This window comes from Macrotis lagotis, chromosome 5 (assembly GCF_037893015.1).
Source record: "Macrotis lagotis isolate mMagLag1 chromosome 5, bilby.v1.9.chrom.fasta, whole genome shotgun sequence".
NCBI lineage: Eukaryota > Metazoa > Chordata > Mammalia > Peramelemorphia > Peramelidae > Macrotis > Macrotis lagotis.
Genome location: NC_133662.1, coordinates 236,634,775 through 236,652,795, shown reverse-complemented (window position 1 = coordinate 236,652,795; position 18,021 = coordinate 236,634,775). Strand labels below are relative to the sequence as shown.

The window sequence follows — 18,021 nt, the reverse complement described above, 5'->3', positions numbered from 1 at the left end:
TTGAAGCTTTCACAGCCTGGGTGCTCTTTTCTGGCAGAGACACAATCAGCCAGACCCCTGCTGCATTTCCATGACAAAGACAGACTTGCAGGCTAAGTGGTCAGCTGAGGCATGGCAGGAGGCCATGCTGGGATAACTTAACCAGAGCAGGCCAGACATATTTCCCCGACTCCAGGTCACTGGGCAGGGTCCAAGAGCTCAGACCCCCCAGCTCTTCCCTCCACACACACACATCAAAAGGGCAAACAATCTAGTTTTTCTCCCAGCCATCTCCACTGAACTTTGGGGGGAAATGACCTGTTGACCCATTGCTCTCTGGAGTAGTCTCACCCTTGGGAAAGGACGGGGCCAGGCCTAGTGTTCGGTTCCCAGAGGGCCTTTGTTCCTTCCCCCACTCTGAAAGAGCCAGACTGGCTAGGCTCACCATGGGGAGAGAGCCATTGTGAGTTTACTTCCTGCTGAGCCTTTAAAATGGTAATTGTCTCAGTCCCTAATTTACTCCCCTGCCAGGCAGGGGGAGGGAGGGTACTTGTGGGATGGCAAGCCATCCAGGTGGCTGCTAAAACTAAAATCAGAGGGAATTGAGAAATCCAGAGGCCTGAGAAGAGGGCAGGTGGAGGGATAGTTAATCTCTTCTCCCCTTCTCCCCACTTTAGCTTTTGATACAGCCATAATCAGAGGTGGGGGTACTTGGGTTTATTAATTCCCTTGGCCATTCTGTCTATTCCCTGAGGCAGCTGGACACTGATAAATCAATTGGATTCTGTCATTGGAAAGAATGACCAGCTCAGAGGGGTTGATGCGAATTAATAGAGCTTAGTTTAATAGAGCTTTTCCAAAGGCTAGGTCAGAAAGAGACCAGCCTTGATACAGAAGTTACCCTTAAGAAGAACCTTCTTCTTCTGCCATGGGCAGTTAGGTGGCACAGTGGATAGAGCACTGGCTTTGGATTCAGGATGGGAGTTCGAATTCAGCCTCAGATACTTGCCATTTACTAGCTGTGTGACCTTGGGCAAGTCATTTAACCTGACTGCCTCACATCCAAGGCTATCTCCAGTCATCCTGATTCATATCTGGCCACTGGACCCAGATGGCTGTGGAGGAGAAAGTGAGCCCTGGTGACCCCCTTGCTCAAATTCAATTCATGTGTTTGTCATGGCATCACCTCCCTGATATCATGGTCTTCTTCAAAAATGAAGGACAAAATTATTATTATTATTATTATTATTATTATTATTATTATTATTATTATTATTATCATCATCATCATTATTATTATCATTATCATTGTCATTATAATTATTGTTATTCTGCCATCCAATCCCTTTTCATCCACTCTCCATTTTCCCCTGATGATCCTAGAGGATTCTGGTCTTGCTTCTTGCTCTACTGGCCTTCTTTCTCACTCTCCAAAGAGGAAAAGTTATAATGATCAGGTTCGGAGGTGGCCAGTGGGAAAGTATGTTGGAGGCAAAGGACCTGGGTTTGAATCCTAGCTGCTACTCACAACCTTGGACAAGTCACTTACCTCCGGTGCCTCTGTTTCCTCATTTGTAAAATGGAAGAGGTTGGATCGGATGACCCTTGTGGTCCCTACAAGATCTAATTTCTCTGATCCTTTTCATAACTGTTCCTTCTAAGTGAAACAGAGGAAAGTGTATGCTTTGGTGCCAGACTTTGTGGGAGCCCACAATAGAATATTCAAATGTCTGAATGACAGGGCTGCCTCGATGAATGAAATGGGTGGCAAAGTATTTTTTGTTCAAAATGGTGACATGACTTATTAGAGTATGCAATGGAGACCTGACCCAGTGCTAACCTTGGAAAGGGAGATAATAAGCATTTATTTAGTTACCAACTATATGCTAAGCAAGGCTTTCCTAAATGTTATTTCATTTGATCTTCACAATGATCTTGGGAGGCAGATGCCATTAATCCCCATTTTACAGTTGAGGAAACTGAGGCATACAGAAGTTAAGTGATTTATGCAAGGTCACAGAGAAAGGATCTGAAGCCAGATTTTGAACTCAGAAGGCCTTATGTTACCCAGTTGGTAAATGTCTGAGGCAAGATTTGGACTTGGGCTTAGCTATCTGATGCTCTCTCTGTACATTATGGCACCATCAGTCACTTTGAGTTCTGAACACTCATTTAGATGATATTTCTTAATCTCATCCAATCATTTTTGGGATCCCTAGAAGGGACCATAAAGATCAGCTTATGTAACCCCCTTATTTTAAAACTAAGGAAATGGAACCCTAGAGAGTTGAAGTGGTTTGCCCACAATCACATGGGTAATAAGTAACCGAATCAGGCTTTGAATCTTGGTCCTTTGATTCCAAACCCAATACTCTTTTATAGAATCATAGCATTAGAAGTTTAAAGCTGAAGGAGCCTTACAGGTCACCTAGTCCAAACCTTTCATTTTGCAGATGAGAAAACTAGTTTTGGAGGTTGAGACTGTCTAAGGTCATTCAGGTTGTTTGGTTCTTGTCCTTCATTATCAAAACAGAGCAAAATGACATCACTATGTTTGAGACAAATTACAGTGTCTGTGACTGATCAGACTGATATGAACTTGGAATGTTCTGCCACTGACCAAGGCACAAATAGTCCCTGAGAACACCTGGGGTGCTTCCTGTAAACTTACATGTCACACTTCCTTTGAGCTGCTTCAATTCTGCCTCCCTCATAGAGCACAGCACCCTCACTGATGAGGCATGCTATGCTGGGCAAGACAGTGGTCTTGTGTCAGGGTCTCCCATTTTGCACAATCAATTCTAAAGTTCTTTAGAGTGTCCTGGTAGTGATTCTTCTGACTCCCTGGGGAGCTCTTGCCCTGTGTGAGCTCTCCATAAAATTGTTTTTTTCAGCAAACATACTTCTGATATTTTAATAACATACCCAGCCCATCACAGTTGCAGTCTTCATAATAATGTTTGAATGCTTGGCAGTTTAGCTCATTCAGGTACTAAGGGTCAGAGGTCCAGATCCTCTGACTTCAAATCCAGTTCTCTTCCATTATATAACTACACCATCCTAACACCTTCTAGTCTGCCTGGCACTGTCCTGGGTGCTGGAGTGGAGAATTGCAGGGGACTAGAAATAAAACAAAATAGTCCTTGCTCAAGGAACTTATTCCCTTTGGAAGAAACAAAGTGTACATAGACAAGTATATACAAGACATCCAAAATAGAGAATAATTTTGGTGGGAACATTTTAACAATTACTGGGGAGCAGAAAAGTCTTCATGTGGGAGCAGGTACTTGAGTCAAACCTCTAAGGAAGTCACGGATCCAAGGCAACCTCTCTCAAAATTTTCTTTAACAGCTGGTTGCTGAGTGACATCCCTTACTGGATCTTGTCCCCCCACCCCAGCTCTTCTCCTCCTACAGAGAGAAGGCAATAGGGTGAAAAAAACCTTACTCAGCAGACTGGGTGCTTGCCTGCTGAGCCAAGCCACGAAACAGCTTCCAAGAAGCTCCAAACTTCTCCCAAAAAACAGATGTTCCTCCTCTCAGTCCCCTCACACTCCTGAGCATTTGTTCTCAGATTGGATGGAAGGAGGGCCCCTTTTTTCAAAGACCAACTATCTGATGGAACTTTCTCTGCCTCTGGTACAGGATAGAACACCTAGGTCTCAACGTGGTCCTGCAACTCTTGGTGGGTGTCCCTTTGGAGATGGTACATGGAGCTGCCCGCATTGGATTCGTCTATGTGGCTGGGGTTGTGGCAGGTAGGTGGGGCTGAGTCAGCCACCCCAGAGCTGTCTGGGAAAACCTTCATGGTTTCAGGTCATATTCTCCCTCAGCCCTCCCAGGCCTTTCCATCTGCCTTGTAAACTGAACCTTTCTTTTATGAATTAACTTCCCCAATTAGAGTGTGAGCTCCTTGGGAAAAGGGACTCTCTTTCTATCTTTGTATCTCTGGGGCTTGACACATGGTTAGTGATTCATAATTGCCTTCTCATCCATTCACTCATTTCAAGGTCACATCAATTATGAAACTTCAGAGGGAAGATTTGAATCATAGCACTAGAATGAAAGACCTTTATCTCTAGTACAAAGCTTTATAAATGCCTTATCTGCTTGTCTTTCAATCTAGTCCAATCCATTTATCCTGCAGACTGGGAAACTGGGTCCAGTTTAACCCAGGTTCATGCATGTAGTAAGTGACAAGTACAGGATTTGAACCTAGAGCGTAGGCCTCCAGACAACCAGAATCAAGAGTCCAATCAATCCTCCTAAGTGCCTCTTACACTTCTCAGTGAGCCACTCTGAAAGGATAAGAACTGGAGGAATGGACAGTTTTCTGCAGGGAAATAAGCCAAGATCTAGCTCTAGTGGGCTTTGGGAGAAATCTCATCACATAATGGATTTTACTGGTGGCATTTTTATGAGGTTTCCCAAGCCCCTGCTGTGTGTTTAGTGAGGTCTTAATCTTTTCCCAGTAGCAGTAAAATTGCAATCAAAAGAACAGAACTCCACCCAGCTCTACAAACAAAGTACAGGCAGTATGACCAAGAGGTGCTCAGGAAGGAAGGTGGTGGTGGTGTCCACCCACACAAAACTCCTTTCTGCCCTTCAGCTTCCTTTATTTCTGGGAGATTTCCCCAAGCACTTACCTCCTTGAGTGTTCTCCAATTAAAGAATGACAACAAGGCTACCTTGGACAGCTCTCACCGGTCACCCCCCCCCCATTTTCTGTAATATACATACATAAAAAGGAAATAATGTGCCCATTTTTCAGAAGAAGAAATTGAGAGAATCAGAGATTCCATAACAATAAAATACAAAATACATTTGTCAAATCTGCAGCTGATAGTAAGTTAAGCAAGAGAATGGATATTTGGGAAAACAAGAATAAAATTCTAAATGACCTTGGTCAGTTGGGAGGGGGGAAAAAATGAGATTATGAAGAAACAGGATGAAACAGTCATCTGACTGGAATGAGGGCAGGGTGGCATATTCACCAATTAGAGAAATATAAGTTGATGAAGGGTTGCCTAGGTCATTAGGTCCTTGCCAGTGTTTCTTGGACACTTTCCACTGCCAACCACTTGGGAAAACAAAGGAATTTTTTTTGTCCCCAAAGACTACATCCTTGGGACATGGTCTGCCTCCATTTTTCTCTAGGGTCATCTCACCCACATCAATCCACAGGCAGTCGCATGTACACATTACCTTTCTACCCCATAGGGGCTTTGGGAAATCTTTGAAGTACAAACACTGTACAATTTAGATAAATTGCAAGCAGAAGGTCTCATATCACTCTGTTACCTTGACACAATGCTTAGAATGCTACTCTGTTGCTTCCAGATATGTCTGTTTTACTTCCCTTCCCATTAGTAAGTCCTTCCTTTGTCCCCAAATCTTTAGCGGTTACTCACTTTTCTTGCTGGTTGACCTCATTTCTCTTTTCCCGTCTAAGAGTGAACTATTTCCTTTATTGCTGTGTTGTTCCTTGGAGAAGAGTTATTTGGGGATCTGTTAGACAACTGGATGGATTTAAAGTCAGAAAGACCTGGGTTCAAAACCTACCTCAGATGTTTGCTCCTTGAGCAAATCAGATAACTTCTCTGGATGTAGGTTTTCTATTCCATCAAATGATGGGATAAGATTCAATGACTTTTGGGACAGCTAGGGAGCTAGGGAGCACAGTATACAGAACAATGGCTCTAGAGTCAGGAGGATGTGAGTTCAAATTCAACCTCAGACATTTGATATGTATTAGCTGTACAACCCCAAACAAGTCACTAAACTTCATTTACTTCAGAGGGGGAGAAATTCAGTGACTTCTAAGTTTCTTTCTAATTCCAGATCTATGAAGTGAGAATTCTATAACTTTTTCCTGATCACACAATAGAGCTAGAGGCAGGAAATCTAGTCTCCTGACTTCTGTTGGACTCCAATATCATTAAGTACCATGGTCAGAGTAGGACTGAGAATTGCAGTTCTCTCAGAAAAATACAGAAATCAGTCTCTGTGATCCTGGCCATTGGACCTCCCAGTTGGGTGAATTGGAATCTTCCCTGCCTGCAATTAGCCAACCTACCTGGAGAGCCTAGCTTATCTGATGATCTGCATCCCTATCTGTTGAGCAGATACAGGTTGTGGCTGGTGGAGTGTGGGTAGGAGGGAAAGGATGAAGGAACAGAGACTAGATCCATCTACTCTCTGAAGAGGGAAACTTGGGGCACAGAAGGAGAGCAAACCTGGAAGACTGGGACTTCCCCTGCCCAAACTGGACCAGAATAACCAAGCTTCTTATCCTTTCCCAAGTTCTAGTTAGCAGTAAGCTTATTGGTGCATCCCTGCACTGCAGTGATTTCCCCCAACCCCAATCCATTATCTTGCACATCATGGCACTGGTTTATTTCATGTCTTGGTTTTAGATTATTTATTTCCCTTAATTTATGGTTGACCCTGCTTTGTGAAATCTACTGACAATAGATCAATACCTAATTAAAACTGGAGCAAAGCTGATGGGAATGGATTTAGGGAGTTCTAATTTATTGGCCATTTTTTTTTCTTCTGTGTGATCACTGAATCTAATCTACTAAGCCTGTCCCTGATTGGATAATAGTGATCCTGAAGTCCTGGAGGTGAAGTCACTGTCATGCCTGTGGATTTTGTTATATTCCTTCGCTCAGTCTTTGAGAGAATGAAAGTGCATTTCATTCCTCTCATTCACAGACATTCGCATTTCACAGGATCATAGAATTAGAACTGGAGGAGATCTCAGAGGTCATCCAGTCCAGTCACATCATTTTCTAGGTGAGGAAACTGAGGCTGAATAGCCAACTGTCTTAGGTCATAGAGTTGTAAGGAACTATAGAAGCCATTACCTCCCACCCCTTATTAAAGATAAAACCGAGACTTAGGGTGGTGAAGTAATTTGTCCAAGGTCACTCAGGTAGCAATACCAGATAAAGGATTCGAACTCAGGACCTCTGACTTTTTTCACTGTCCTTTCCATCTGACCACTTTCTCATGAATCAAGGAAATCCATAGCACCAGGGACATTTTTCAATGTAGCCAGCCCTGGGAGTCTGCCCAGAGACACAGTGCCCCTAGTATATCTGTTCCATGTGCTGGACTCAGTTTCCACATTCTGCACACAAATCCAAAAAGAGACAAAAGAGGAGCAGAGCAGGAGGGTTATGATCATGGGTTTATCACCCTTAACTTTGATACCTGGGGAGAATCCTGCCCAGAAGTATTGTTGTGCCTCCTTGAACCCTGGCAGAGGAGACTTTCTAACTTTCTTTATGTCCTCAGTGACCCTAACTAGAGAGCCAGTGGGGTGTGGGACCTAGAGTTAAGAGCTCTGGGTTCAAATTCTGTCTCAGATATTTAAAAGTTTTATCTGTAAGATTGGAATAATAATATTTGTGAGCTATTTCTCAGGATCATTGTGAAGAAAGTGTTTTTAAAACCCTTAAAAAGTACTACATAAGGGCAGCTAGGTGGCACAGTGGATAGAGCACCAGCCCTGGAGTCAGGATGACCTGAGTTCAAATGTAGACTCAGACACTTAATAATTGCCTAGCTGTGTGAACTTGGGCAAGCCACTTAACCCCATTGCCTTAAATAAATAAAAAAAATTTAAGTACCTCTATAAATGTAAGGTAATAGTCACTTCACCTTGTTTGCCTCAGTTTCCTTATCTGTCAATGAACTGGAGAAGAAAATGGCAAACCACTCCAGTGTCTCTGCCAAGAAAATCATGATCCCAAATGGGCTCATGAAGAGTCAGGCCCTACTCAACAGCACAACAACCAATAACATTACTAGTAATAATTTGAGTCTCAGACCAAAGTTCCCAATTAGGGCCTCATATTATGTTACCTTTTATTTTTCTTTCCTTAAAATATGCCAAATTCTTGTGGTCCCTAAATCATGGGATTGGCTTTTTAAACAGAACCAAAGCCCGTTTGTTGAGGGCTATAATAACTCACAAGGAAATAGGCAGGACATTGGGGGTCATGAAGTAGGCACTTTAATTTGCAAGGCAGTTCTTTGGACCAAGCATGGAGGACACAAAACTAAAGAATTTGTTTTTTCAGATTATTTTTTAAAACTCTTTAAAGGAGGGAAAATTAGCTATCCCTGCTCTTGCTTTCCAGAATCTCCCATTGTTCCAGCAGACAGGAAATTGTCCCTGATATCCTGCCTAAAAATCTATCTGTAGCAACTCAGAGAGTTCCAAGTCCCATTGGTGATTTTCTTGTGCATTATTTATTATTGTGCTCAATAAATATGCTTTGGCTTCATCTAAAAAGCCAAACGTAAAATTTAAAGGCCACAAGAAATGGAAAGAAAACCAAAAGGTAAACATGTAAAAAGGTACTGGTTTGAGAAACCGTGGTCTGAGACTTGATTTGTCATTAGTCATCTTGTTGTTGTCATTCAGTTGTGTCTGACTTTTCATGACACCATTTGGAGTCCTGGCAGACATGCTGAAATGACTTGCCATTTCCCTCTCTACCCCATTTTTACAGATGAGGAAACTGAGGCAAACAGGTTAAGTGACTTGTCCAGGGTCACACAGCTAGGAAGTGTGGATTTTAAAGCAAATCTTTCTGACTCCAGATCTAGTACTCCATTCACTGAGCCACTTAACTGTCTCACTAGTCATTTATATGGTGCTTTTTAAGGTTTGCAAAGCATTTTCTTCACAGCAAGGCTGGGAAGTAGCTTCCAATGTTATTATCGCCACCCTTATTCAAGGTTGCCCAACGATCTGATATCTTTACATATCTTGTCTCATTGGATCCTCACAGTCACCTCACTTTACAAATGAATAAACTGAGGTGTAGGAAGGCTAAAGAACTTGCTCAGAGCTACACAACTAGTGAGTGTCCTAGGCAGGTTTTGAACTCAGACTTCTTGCTTTGCCTTCATTCTCTTATCCTCTGCACCACCTGACTGTGTAGAGTCTAAATAAATGCCTGCTTATCGATTGGAATAATAGAGCCAGTCCACTACTTGGAGGGTTTACAAATGGCTTGGAGCAAAGATATGAACTAGAAAGATAATAATTCATATTTATGTACTGTTTGAAAGTTTAATAAAGTAACAAAAGGTTTAACTTTTCTCATAGTGGGAGTATAGAGCAAATGATAGAATTCTGGACTCTTTGGATGATCAGGAAGACCTAGTGACTTCCATCAATGCACGCTGGTATCTTCTCTGAAATTATGAAGTCTTAGTGTACACTTGATGGTTCATAATTTTTTTTTATCATAGACATCTTTGACAGTTTGAAACTTATGAGCTTTTCAGAATGATAGTTTCTTTAATTAAAATTATTTCAACCAACAAAAATCTTACCCACATCTCCCACTGTATTGAGGGGGATTTTTTTTTTCTATTGTAACTGTGTATAATCAAACAAAATCAATTCCCACATTGGATATATCCAAACAAATATATCTCACTCTGGCCCTTTGGGAGTCCAGAACCTTGATCAGTAGATCCTGTATCCTTCATCAAGAGTCTTTTGGAATCATGGCTAATCAGTCATTCTGTGGATCAGGCTTCCAAAGTGTTACAAAGTTATTTCTTTTTACAATATTGTTATTGTATAACTTGTGCTCCTGGTTCTGCTCACTTGACTCTGTATCAGTTAGTACAAGTCTTCCCAGGTTTCTCTGAAACCATCCCAGAAGTATATTTTAAATGCCTATATACATATATATATATGTATATCTATATATATATATATGATTACAAGGAAACCAACTATATTGAAATATCAGATATCTTTAAAAATAATACTTATGGGAGCAGCTAGGTGGCACCAGCCTTGAGCACCAGCCTTAGAGTCAGGAGAACCTGAGTTAAAATTTGACCTCAGACATTTGATACTAGCTGTGTTACTTTAGGCAAGGCACTACTTAAACCTATTGCCCTAAAAGAAAAAAAAAGAAAGGAAAAATAATATTTATAGTTAAGAGCCCTCTTCTTTACAGACTCCTGAAGCTTTATGAGGTTAAGGGACAATCCAGGATCATACAGTCAGTTTAATGTCATAAGATTTGAACCCAGGTCTTCCTGGAGCCATGCTGCCATTTTAGAGGGGAACTGAGACTAAAAGATGAAGTCACTGGAGGTGAGATTCAAACCCAAGTATCTTTTGGCTCTAAATTCTAGATTCCTTCTACTATCTACTTGCACCTTTTAGGACCCTCCTGGCTCAGGAAACTAATAAAGATAATAGCTACCTAATCTTGATGCTTTAAGATTTGCAAAGAGCTTAATAAATATTATTTTACAACAATTCTGGGAAGTAGGTGCTTTTATTATACCCTATGCCAGGCCTGGAGTTAGAATGACCTGAATTCAAATCCAACTTCAGACACTTATTAATTTTGTGATTTTGGATAAGACATTTAATCCTGTTTGCCTCAGTTTCCTCATGAGCTGGAGTAGGAAATGGCAAATGATCCAGTATCTTTACTAAGAAAAACTCAAAAAGAGGTCACGAAGGCTCGGATATGACTGAGAAATGACTAAATAACAACATTGAGACTAAGAGGCGTTAAATGATTTGCTCAGGTTCACACACCTAGTAATTATCTGAGAAAAGATCCAAACTTGGGTCTTTCTGCCTCTCCAATCCATCCACAAAGTCACCTAGCTGCCTGGTATCTTACCTGGCTCCAATGAGCTCATTCCCAGTAGTAATTAGGTCCCTGTATCTGCTCCAAACAGACCTGAAAAGTATCTAGCCAAGAAGACTGGGTCTCTGCCACCCTTTTCCCTCTGTCTCCATCATCTACCAAGGAAAGGGCTGATGAGCCTGAGGGCATTTTTTCCTGTAGAAATTTCTGCACACTCACCAAGTCTTACCTAGCTAGTCACCTCTCATCTCCCCTGAAACTCCTCTGAGCCCCGGGCTGTCCCTCCCAGCTATTTTTAGCCTCTTGTGCCCTTCCCAGGAAGCCCTGGCCATTGATCACACTTAACAGGGAAGAGGACGATAAATTAAGCACCTCTCTCTGGAGCTTCTTCCTGCCCAAGCCTGAAGTTTGTCTTCTTTGAACCTGGGCTTATCACTGTTTTCTTCTCCTTCAGGGATGGGGCCAGGCCCTTCTTCTCAGTGCTTTGCTTTCAAGGACATTCTCTCCCCCCCCCCAAAAAAAATCATCTAGATGTCTGTTAGCTTTCTTTCATTTACTTGTGCTTTAGGTTTAGAAGCGGGGGGGAAGAAGGAAGGTAGCAGCTAATAGAATTGGAACATCTGGGTTCTTGCAGGGGAAAAAAAAGAGGGGACTGAGGAATAATGAAAGAAACAGGGTCAACCAATTGTATAAAATTGTTCTAAATGCAAGAAGGAAGAAAAAAGCATTTATTAAGTGTTTACTGTAGGCCAGACACTACGCTAAGTATTTTACAAAAATGATCTCACTTGATCCTTAAAATGACCCTGGAGGCAGGAGCTAACATTTTACAGATGGGGAGACTGAGACTGAAAGAGGTTGAAGGACTTGACCAGAATCATTCAATCATTAATTTGAATTTGAACTCAAGCTTCCTTGAGTTCAGGTCCAGGCCAATACTCCCAATCTGTGAGACCCTAGAACTATAGGATCATAGATTTTAGAATTGGAAAGGACCTTAGAGACTATCTTGTCAAGTCATTTCATTTTACAGAAAAGGAAATTGAGGCTCAGAGACTTGCCTCTTATCACACAGTCAATAAAGTATCTGACACAGAACTTGAACCCAGGTCTTCCTGATCCTATCCATTGCACCATACTGCCTCCCAAAAGATGGATTGGGGGGAAGGTTCTCTCATATGAATGAACTGGATCTTGCTTCCCCTTTTCTATTTGTATATCCTGTGCTTAGCACATCATGATGATGATGATGATATGATGTTTGTCCTTGCTTTATGACTTTGTTCTCAAAGAAGACCATGATATCAGGGAGGTGATGTCATGACAAACATGACAAACATATAAATTGGATTGGAGTGAGAGAGTGCAGTGCTAAGTCACCAGCCTTGCTTTCTCCTCTAGAGTCATCGGGGTCTAGAGGCCAGATATGAATCAGGATGACCAAAGAAGGTCCTGGATGCAAAGCAATCAAGGTTAGGTGACTTTCCCAAGATCACACAGCTAGTAAATGTCTGAGGCTGGATCTGAACTCAGAAGATGAGTCTTCCTGACTCCAGCCCTGGTGCTCTACTTTGCCACTTAGCTGCCCTCTACTTAACGTAGAAGGACAAAGGAAGCTAAAGAGAGAAGACTGTGATAGGAGGGACACGTTGCCTAGGAATAAGAAGGCAATCATCTCACTGTGCATGGTCAGTTTGGTCACCTGGAAGACTCATTGGTTCTGGGTTGCACAGTCTAAAACTATTTAAAACCTGGGTGGGTGGACTTCTGGCGCAGAGTCAATATGGCAGCATGAAGCTAGTATGTTCCAGGAGCTTTTCCCTATACAAGGCTAAATGAAGCCTCTGCACAGATATTAAAGCTATAGATCCCACAAAAAAAAAGAAAGAACAAAACAGGTTCTCAACTTTAGACATCATGGAGGATCTTCAGTGAAGGTCTGTTTCATCAAGGGGAAAAGATAAAGTGAAGTCCAGCTAGGCAGAGAAAGAGAAGGTCAACAGGAGGTTTCTAGTCAAAGTGTAGCTCAGGTTCCAGCAGTTAGACAACAGTCCATCAGGGAAGGTTCCCAACCCCAGACAAAGTCTGAGCCCTTGGAACAATGAGGCAACAGACAAGACTGGGTAGGGAATAAACCACTGCATAAGTAAAGCCTGGGTTCCATAGACAACGCCTTGGCAAACAATGAGCCAGGGACCAGGCCCCAGCTCCAGCACAAAAAGCTTGAGACTATATTCTCTCCACCCCAGGAACAGAGCTCAACTATCAAAATGAGCAAAAAGACAAAAAGAGGGGCAGCTAGGTGGTGTAGTGGATAAAGCACCGGCCCTGGAGTCAGGAGTACCTGGGTTCAAATCCGATCTCAGACACTTAATGATTATCTAGCTGTGTGGCCTTGGGCAAACCACTTAACTCCATTTGCCTTGCAAAAATCTAAAACAAAAAAAAAAGCACTAATCATAGAAAGCTACTATTTAGATAGAGATGATAAAATGCATCTCAGAAGAAGAAAGTCATGACAAATTACCTACATGGGAAGTCTCAAAGGCGTCTATGAATCGAACTCCAATTCAAAACCTCATGAAAGAGCTCAAAAAGAATTTTAAAGGGGAAACTAGGTGGTGCAGTGGTTAGAGCACCGACCCTGGAATCAGGAGGACCTGAGTTAAAATCCAGCCTCAGACACTTAATAATTGCCTAGTTCTGTAACCATGGGCAAGTCACTTAACTGCATTGCCTTGCAAAAAAACAAAAAAAAAAATTTAAAAACCAAAGAAGAGAGGAAGGAAAAAAATGAGAGTCATGCAGGAGAATTATGAAAAATTGACCGAAGAAATCAACCCCCTTTAAAAGTAAGAATTACCAGCTGGAAAAAGAATATAAATAATCAAAAATAAAATCACCTAACTGGAAAAGGAAAACAGTTCATTTAAAAGTAAAATTAACCTACTGGAAAAGGAAACAACAAAGCTAACTGAAGAAAATAAAACCCTAAAAATTGGAATTGGAAAAATGGAAACTAATGACTCTATGAGACACTAAGATTCCATCAAACAAAATCAAAAGGCTGAAAAAATTGAAGAAAACGTAAAGTACCTTTTGTGAAAAACAAAAAAAAAAAAACAAACCCTGGAAAATAGATCTAGGAGAAAATATCTACAAATTATTTGTTTATACAAAAGCCTAGATAAAAATAAAAAAAGAGCCTGGAAAATGGAAACTGTCTTTCAGGAATTATCATGGAAAAATTGTCCTAATATATTAGATCAAAAAGACAATATAGTCATTGAAAGAATACACAGAATAAAATACCAGAATAAAAACTCCAAGGACTATCATAGCAAATTCCAGAATTCTCAACTAAAGGAGAAAATATTGCAAGAAGTCCATCAGTTCAACATTAAAGGATTGGATGCCCTGGAATATGATATTTCAGAGGGCAAAGGACCTTGGATTACAACCAAGAATTAATGATCCTGAAAAATTCATCATATTCTGTCAAGGGAAAAGATGGATTTTTCTTTTTTTTTATTAAAGATTTTATTTATTTTGAGTTTTACAATTTTTCCCCTAATCTTACTTTCCTCCTCCCACTGCTAACAGAAGGCAATTTGCCAGTCTTTACATTGTTTCCATGGTATACATTGATCCAAATTGAGTGTGATGAGAGAGAAATCATATCCTTAAGGAAGAAACATAAAGTATAAGAGAGAGCAAAATCAGACAATAAGATATCAGGTTTTTTCCCTAAATTAAAGGGAATAGTCCTTGGTCTTTGTTCAAACTCCACAGTTCTTTCTCTGGATACAGATGATATTCTCCATTACAGACAGCCCCAAATTGTCCCTGATTGTTGCACTGATAAAATGAGTGAGTCCCAAAAAAGATGGATTTTCAATGAAATAGAGGACTTCCAAAATTTTCTGATAAAAAGACCAGAACTGAACAGAAAATTCAATCTTTAAGTACAAGATTCAAGAGATGTATAAAAAGGTAAACAGAAAGGGGAGAAAAAAACCACTAGTCAAGAACATTTAACTGTATACATCCCTATGAGGGAGGATAACACTAGTTAAAAAAATAGTAATTAAAAAAAAAGCTGTTCGGCATCCAGATGAAAACAGAGAGGATGGCAAATAAGCATGAACCTATGCCCTCTGAATATCAATTGGAGAAATGGGAAGGAAACTTTATTAAGTCCTTCTTATGTGTCAGACAGTGGATTGGTTGGTTCTCATCCTTAGTTATCGAAGAAGTCCAAAATAACATCCTTATGTTTGAGACAGATTAGTGCGTCCAACTGTGGCTGATCAGCCCATTACGAGCTCGGAATGCTCTACCACAGGTTGGGCACAAATAGTTCATGTGAACACCTGGGGTGGGTATTCTAGACTTACGGATGTCACCTTTTCTTTGAACTGCTTCAATTCTACCTTGCTCATAGAGTGCAGCCCCCTCATGTCATACTGGGTGGTCCTGTGCCAATATCTCCCAAGCTGTATAGTCAATTCTAAAATTCTTCATTGAGACCTTCACAATTAAGTGCTTTATAAATAAACAGTCCTTGGAGGTTGGTCCTATTGTTTTACCCATTTTACTGAACTGAAGCAGGCAGAGTTTAAGTGACTTGTCCAGGTCTCACAGTGTCTGAGATCTTCCTGACTTCAGGTCCAGGAGTCTATCATCTTTGACATCTAACTACCCAGGTGTTTCCCAGATGAACTGGGAATGTTTATCTTGGAGAAGAGAAGCCTGAAGGGGTAATGGGAAGACATTTGAAGTATTTGAAAGGCTATGGTGTGTGGGGGTGGGGTGGGGGGTGAGTTTGGGTGTGGGGGATTAGATTTATGGTTTTTTTGGCCCCTGATAAAAGAACAAGAAACAATGGACAGAAGATGAAGAAGCAGATTTAGACTTGATGTCTGGAAGAACTCCCCATTAATTAAAGTAGAAATTCACTGCTTTGGGAAGTAGTGGATTAGCTAGATAGGGTGACCACTTGTTAGAGACATTATACTATAGATTCTTTTACAGCTGTGGACTGGATTAGTTGACCTCTGAGGACCTTTGCAACTCTGAAATCTGTAAATTTGGAGAGAGTGCCTTGAGATGGAAAATGTTCATGGATTCAATGAATCATTTAGCAGGCTGATGCAAAGACAGGTGGAGGTGGAGGCCTAAAGCTGTTTTTCCTCCCCTAAACTTGCCCAGAAGATTGAGCTCAAAGTCATTGGAATCTTGTCTCATAGAACAGATTTACCAGCAATGGTGGAAATTCAACTGGTGAGGCATACAGCCACTCTTAAGAATTTCCAATGTCTTTCTCCAACAGGTTCTTTGGCAGTGTCTGTGGCTGACATGACTGCACCAGTCGTTGGCTCTTCTGGAGGGGTCTATGCTCTCGTCTCTGCTCACCTGGCCAACATTGTGATGGTGAGCACCCTCTTACCCTAACCTACTTCCTGCCTGCCTATTCCCATTTTCCCTAAGGTTCCCGAGCACAACTGAACATATAATTCTTTTGTTTCTTTTAAAAAGATTTCTTTTTAAAACCATTTTGAACTTAATGAACACAAACACATGCAAAATGAACACTTCCATTATCTACTATTCTCATGTTGGTGCTGGTACTGTAGTCCTCACTTATCCCCATGTCCATTCCAGTAGTCACTTAGTACCAAGCCCCATCTAGAGGAACCTAGCCTGTGGAATGTTCGTGATTCTCTCTCTCTCTCTCTCTCTCTCTCTCTCTCTCTCTCTCTCTCCATCCTCTGCCTCTCCCCCCCACCTCTCTTTCCCCCCTCCTTTTCCTCTCTCTTTCTGCCTCTTCCTCTCTGCCACCTCTCTCCCTCTTTCCTTTTACCTCCTCTGTCTCTTTCCCACCTTTCTCTCTCTCTCTCTCTCTCTCTCTCTCTGCTTCTCCATGTGTTTGTTGATGTCCTTGGTCACACTTGTTTATCACCCCTTGTCACTCCAGGGGGGCTTTGGGAGCTTCCTCATCACTTTCCCCAGGTTTCCTGCCCTCATTTTTCTCATCTCTCTCTCTCCTGCCTCCCACCCCTCCAAATTCTGGCTCATTTAATATTCATCCTTTTGTACAATGACCTCCTTCCTCATTGTCACCCCTCTAAAAAAAAAAAAAGGAGGATCCAGATTGTATGTGTTCCTCTAAGGGATTCAGGACCTCTGTGTATATCTGCTTAGCTCTACACTCTATGGAAAAAACACAGGACCATCCCCCCAAATCTTCAGAGTACAATGTGACTTACAATGGGGGACACTTAAAATGGGTGCTTCATTCTGGGTAGCTTCTTTTTTTCCCCCCAGCTCAAGTTTTCATCTGAATACCCCTCCTATTCCCTTTGCCTCCTCCCTCCTCTTCCTCCCCTTAGTCCCTATTTTCCTTCCCAAACCACACACATTCCTTTCAGGAATCAAAGTTGATGCCTACATCCCCAGGGGAATATGTGAGAGTGCATGAGGGGATAAAAGAATAGAGAATAAAAAGACACATATCAAAGTAAAAACAAACAAGCAAGAAGAAGCCAGCCCTTCTCCTCTCTCCTCTCTGTCCATCCCAACACCCATTCCTCATTGGGAAACAATGATTCATGGAGAGACATAGGGAAACCAGTTGAGTCTGGTGAGTCTCTTCCAGCTCCCAGGAGTATTCCCTGGGGAGAGGAGGGAGGGAGAAAGGAGCCTCTCTGCCTTCTGGTCTTCCTCGACTAATGAGCTGACTAGCTCCTTCCCTGAGGTCTGGCAGAGGCACCCATCCGAAAACAAAAGATTTCCCCAAACCTATTCTTCTCCTTCCCAAGACACAGGGGGTTGGCCTTCTCAGAAAGTTATTTGTGTCCTACAGGGACAAAACAACTCATTTCCTGACCCAACTAGTTGGTTTTCTCTTTGTTGGCAGTCAGTTTTGCTTTTTCCTATGCCCACATTACTTCTGTGTTGAGTGGGCAGCTAGACATTGAGTCATTTTCAACCCAAACAACTGGAAATTTGTTTTCAGTTCATCCTCTGAATATTTTTTATTGTGTAATCATTACAAACTCCCACTGGTAGCCACACAGGGAAGAACAATTAGAAACTTTACCAATCATACTTATAGAAACATAATAAATGTGTTTACATTTCTATTCCCAAAGCTAATCTTTTAAGGAAGAGGCTCTGCTTTGAAATGGATGTATTCATTTATTGTAGAACACACAACTTTAGAAACCTTCCAGTCCAGTTCCTTCACTTTTCAGCTGAAAATATGGAAGCCAAGAGAGGTTAAATGATTTTCCTAAAGTCTTACATCTAATTGTAAATAGATTTGAATTTTAAAAGCTTTGAAAAAGTCATTCCAGGAAACCAGACTCAAAAGTCACTTCATTTCCTAAGGG

At 41.5% G+C, this 18,021-nt stretch overlaps 1 protein-coding gene across 2 annotated transcripts in view; it reads left to right on the top strand.

The window, feature by feature from the left end:
- RHBDL3 (rhomboid like 3) overlaps positions 1-18,021 on the top strand; it is a 69,441-nt gene that overhangs the window by 35,323 nt on the left and 16,097 nt on the right. For both annotated transcript variants that reach the window (XM_074188967.1, XM_074188966.1), the window contains 2 exons: positions 3,624-3,736; positions 15,960-16,060. In XM_074188967.1, the coding sequence (XP_074045068.1) occupies positions 3,624-3,736; positions 15,960-16,060 (214 nt within the window). The remainder of the gene's footprint in view (positions 1-3,623; positions 3,737-15,959; positions 16,061-18,021) is intronic.